The 4,362-nt window shown below is 31.1% G+C and overlaps 1 protein-coding gene across 4 annotated transcripts; it reads right to left on the bottom strand.

Annotated features, from left to right (window-relative positions):
- Nucleotides 1–220: 220 nt before the first annotated feature.
- On the bottom strand, nucleotides 221–2,927 carry LOC123716041. 4 transcript variants are annotated; one of them, XM_045671538.1, is made up of 5 exons: nucleotides 2,853–2,927; nucleotides 1,989–2,127; nucleotides 1,565–1,714; nucleotides 1,076–1,185; nucleotides 221–417 (listed from the first exon to the last, which is right to left on the bottom strand). In XM_045671538.1, coding segments are annotated over exons 1-5 (585 nt in total). In that variant the 5' UTR covers nucleotides 2,854–2,927; the 3' UTR covers nucleotides 221–232. The 4 variants fall into 4 exon arrangements, with proteins under 4 accessions (XP_045527494.1, XP_045527492.1, XP_045527493.1 ...); XM_045671536.1 differs by lacking the exon at nucleotides 2,853–2,927 and adding an exon at nucleotides 2,229–2,374; XM_045671537.1 differs by lacking the exon at nucleotides 2,853–2,927 and adding an exon at nucleotides 2,229–2,374 and having other exon boundaries at nucleotides 1,076–1,170.
- Nucleotides 2,928–4,362: the final 1,435 nt, after the last annotated feature.

Below are 4,362 nucleotides of genomic sequence, written 5' to 3'. Positions count from 1 at the left end.
CCGGCGCCACCCGCGGGTGCAAGCGTGGAAGAAAGCAGCAGTGACAACTTACAACCTGTAAGATTGCGTGGTGTTACCATTCTAATAAAACGAATGGCATCGTGTTCGTTTATTACGTAATATTCCTATATCAAAAATTCTTAAAAACTAAAAAAATAATGTATATACGACTATAAAACGTATAGATCATTTTATTTAGATAAACAACTTTATTTCCAGGACGCATTTCATTCTATGACCGTTTTGTAAACGTTCGATAAGGTAACGTTTTGGTTAGAGCAAATTTAACCGTAGTGGGATTCTTCCTATAAAATTCGGATTGATACTTCTTTGCTCTATCAATGAAATCTGCACGTTTCGTTGGGTATGTTTTTAAAGTGTCGTTCTGGCACGGCCCGCGATATGCAATCATCCACTCTGTAACAAAGTGAAAATTTAAAATGTATTCGAATCCGAATTGCAATATAAATATCGAGACCTTCGTCTCGTTCATTATATAATTTACTTCAATTACAATCTTAGTTAAGCTTAAAAAGATACTTGTATCGCAATTGAAAGTTAAGGAAAATTATGACAGCAATTTTAAATTAAATAGAGAAAAATAACTTTTTAGATAAAATTTCGTGAGTTTCATACTGATACATAGAAAATAGTGCTTTAATGCATGCATGTTAAATTGCAAGTGTCTAAAATAAATATGTATGTTATTACTCGCACTGTATTCTCTCGCTACAAGACAATCGATTTCAACACATTCATGATATACTGTTTGTTATTTTGGTTATAGAAAGAAGTGGAAATTTAAATTTAAAAAAATTAACGTATTTTTAACACAATACCGTTAGTTTTTCAATGATTGTAACTCATTTACCACGATCGCTGAAGAGCACTCAAAACGTCAAGTTATGTACATACTGTACTAAACTCACGTTTAATTTAAGTAAAAAAGTCTAATATAAATATAATATAAGTTAGAGTTTTATAAATGTATTATTATAAATGACCACCAGATTAAAGCACCCAAGAATTTATTTTATTTACGTAATCATTAACCTTGAAGTAAAACTAAACGTACTTTCACGTCCGCTACAGTCATGGTTCAACAACTGGCAGTAGTTCTCAAACGTTTTGTGGGTGTAATTTTTTCCCCTACCGCAGACTTCTCCATATATAAAAATACAAAACCTTTTATAAATAACATGTGTAGATTCATACAAAGGAATAACAGAAATGTACTGCGGGGCGCATACTCGTAGAGCCATGCTCAATCATAATTCACTTAAATTACACAAAATCTGAATATATTACACAAATACTTCCAAATGTTTTTTAACAAATCATTACTTTCACCGTTACCACGCAAGCTGTAAAGCACGCGATACGTCGGAAAAAAATTAAATTTAAAATTATGTAAATAATAATAAGTTTATAATATTGTTGAAGCTATGTATTATACATAGCTTCAATCCGTTTAAAAAGTGTTTTGTTAATGTGTAAAAGCTATGTTAACTAAAGACAATACTAAATCATAACTTACTAATACGAATGATAGAAGGTAACTCACTCAACAAACATAAGGTGACACTCTTCTCCACAAGCAAAATTTTCTCCCGTTTCCTTTTTTTTCTCTTCCAACTTTTTCCCATACCCTTCCCAATAAGGTTCATAACCGTAATGAGGGTCGGACTTCTGTCTAACCTTTTTTTTCTTTCGTCTATAACATAATAAATATGTAAAACTCTTACTATTATGTTTACCTTTATGAGATCTTAAAAGTAATGTATCAGTTGTGTAGAGAGAAAATTATAATTACATTTTATATTTTGATGAACAAAAACTCTATTTTTCACGTCTTACTAAAAATTATAAATATAATATAATCCTACCAAATCCTAATGAATATATCCTATGTCTTATCTATCCTATCGCTAGACTTCCAATGTTTAAGAACTAAGTACAAATACTTTAATTATAAGTGTTCTTCTCACGTTGTAACACTTTGCGTATGCAAGGGATGGGTCAATGCTTGTCGGCGAGCGGTCCAATCCATTGGGTACCATCCGTACATTTTAGGTTCAAAAATCTGGGAGAGTCCGGTATATATCCCCGAATCCAGCCAACACTGCACTGCGGAAGAATTTGCATTTATAATTTTCACTTTGTTGCTGCAATAATTCACGCTTAAGGGTGTATTTTAAAACTTCCTCAAAATATTGTTTATCACATACCGATATATCGCACGAATTTTGCTTTTAATTTCTTATTCATATTTGCGAATTAAATTTTATCTCCTTAAAAGTTCCTTTATTCGTAAGTAATATAGAAAAATATATTAAACTCACGCCATATAAAAATGATATTCCTTTTTTAAACCTTTTCTGTAAATTCAAATTTCAATAAATAACTCGATATTAATTATGATTAACGCGGCGGATTCGATAAAAATAATAGTTACAGTACTATTTGCATCAAAGAAATTCTACTTTTACTTTTTATTCTTGCACTTGCATTCTTGATGTATGTCATTCTTATAATATATAAAAATATATATATTTATTTATTTATTTTTGTACGACATAGTTTGCAATAAATGTTCTATGTAACTGTAAAAGTGAAGCCATCTAGACTAGGCATTTCACCAGCACCACGACGAGTGAGTAAAGATAGGCGTTTCTTAGATATATTACACCGGGGCAACACTGTGCGGTATACCATAAGGCCGCATGTTACAATGTTAAAAATGTCGCACATTGTGGCAAGAACTGTGTGGCTTGAGGCACCTTACGGCAAAATAGAAAGCGCTTTAATAGGTTTAAGAAAATTCTAGGTTATAAATACAAAGGTGTACTTACTCTTTCATAATGCGACCACAGGTTTGCAATAGATATAAGGCAACTCCGACCTATAAAATATTTTTTCATAGTATTATATATTTTTAAAAGTTTATTTCATAAAAAATACCTATAAAGCGGCAGGGCACTATTTCAATATAAACACGCTTTGAGGGGTTTTTCTACTTTCAAACGTTGTCATCACTTATTTACTTTAGGATTGAATTCGATAAAAATTGGAATTCATTTATTTTCCAATTCATACTCCAGTATTTTATGGGAATGTGTAGGTCTATAGAGTTTTAATTTAAATCGGCTTTTACACGGACATTGCTACTACGATCATCTGTAATCGAAGTGCACTATCGATGCAAATTCACAATGGAGAATGAACAAAAGTTCTTGTAAGGGAGGTCAGTTGATCTGAGCTGACGATTGGGTGTAATATTTTGTTAAAACTTACGTTTGCCAAGGCGTCAATTGAAGTTATACTTCTTTTGACACGTTAGAGAAAAATGGTGAGACTAAATTTTTACGATGCGCACGCACACCGTCACAAAAAACCGACACCCTAAACTTAGCATAGTCAACATTTTAAAATAAAAAATTTCCATTTCTTTTGTTATGTAGAAATATTTTTTTGTAATATTTAAATAAACTTTATTTAACTAGATAATGCGTCATAATAAAACTTTCAATGTAGTATTTTCTTTTTCTATTGTTAGTGTAATTTTTTGTACAAACGTAGAATAAGGCAAAAGATAAAAAAAATTAAAAAGATTTTTATCTCGTTACGCCAAAGACGTATAACTTCCAACGCGTGTACATAAGTACACAGACATGATTTTTGAAGTGAAGCTTCTTTATCGGCGTTGGAAAAAAAATTACCGTCACATTTTTTGGTTACGCGCCATGTTTTTCTTGTCCCTTCCACGGTTGTTTCGAAAAAAATCGAAGCCATAAATAACAAAAATATATAATAACTATAACAATGATAGTAATAATTCAAAACAACTGATGAAATTCTGGAATAATCTTAGTAGTAATAAGGTAAAATGAAATAATTGTACCGTAAAACATGCCAACATTGTCCACATTTTCAAAATAAACTTAAATATTTCAAGTTTTTGTATGTTGCCCCCAACATATTTTTTATCTGTGGCAATGGTAAGATCATAACCATGCATTGATTTATAAAAATATTACATTAGTAATTGTTTTCCCCATTTTATAAACAATTTTTGAGGCGGGCAAAGTTATCTGGACTTTTAGCCAACATTGCCCATGATTATATGTAGCCGAACTATAGCACTTATTTGGAGGCCAAAAGAACCAGTAAAAGCATTTTGGCAATGAAAGCGTTCTCTCAAAAGATTTACTCGAAATCATAAATATTTTCTACAAAAATTAGTGGGCAATGTTACCCAGATATATTTTCACTTCTCCATACAAACGGTTTGTAATGATTTAAATGTGCTAGGGTTGTAATATTTGAGTGAATAAGAAAATACCAACATAAGTAGAGGAAAGT

Source organism: Pieris brassicae, chromosome 11 (genome assembly GCF_905147105.1).
Source record: "Pieris brassicae chromosome 11, ilPieBrab1.1, whole genome shotgun sequence".
Lineage (NCBI taxonomy): Eukaryota > Metazoa > Arthropoda > Insecta > Lepidoptera > Pieridae > Pieris > Pieris brassicae.
This window is presented reverse-complemented; position numbering and strand designations above follow the sequence as displayed.

Bases quoted from the DNA above. Each gene is read 5' to 3' on its own strand.
- LOC123716041 (XM_045671536.1), bottom strand. From the start codon at position 2,268: ATGAATAAGAAATTAAAAGCAAAATTCGTGCGATATATCG. The intron at 2,128-2,228 runs GTATGTGATAAA...ATTCTTCCGCAG, and splicing joins AAAATTCGTGCGATATATCG to TGCAGTGTTGGCTGGATTCG. The intron at 418-1,075 runs GTACGTTTAGTT...ACTTTGTTACAG, and splicing joins TGACTGTAGCGGACGTGAAA to AGTGGATGATTGCATATCGC.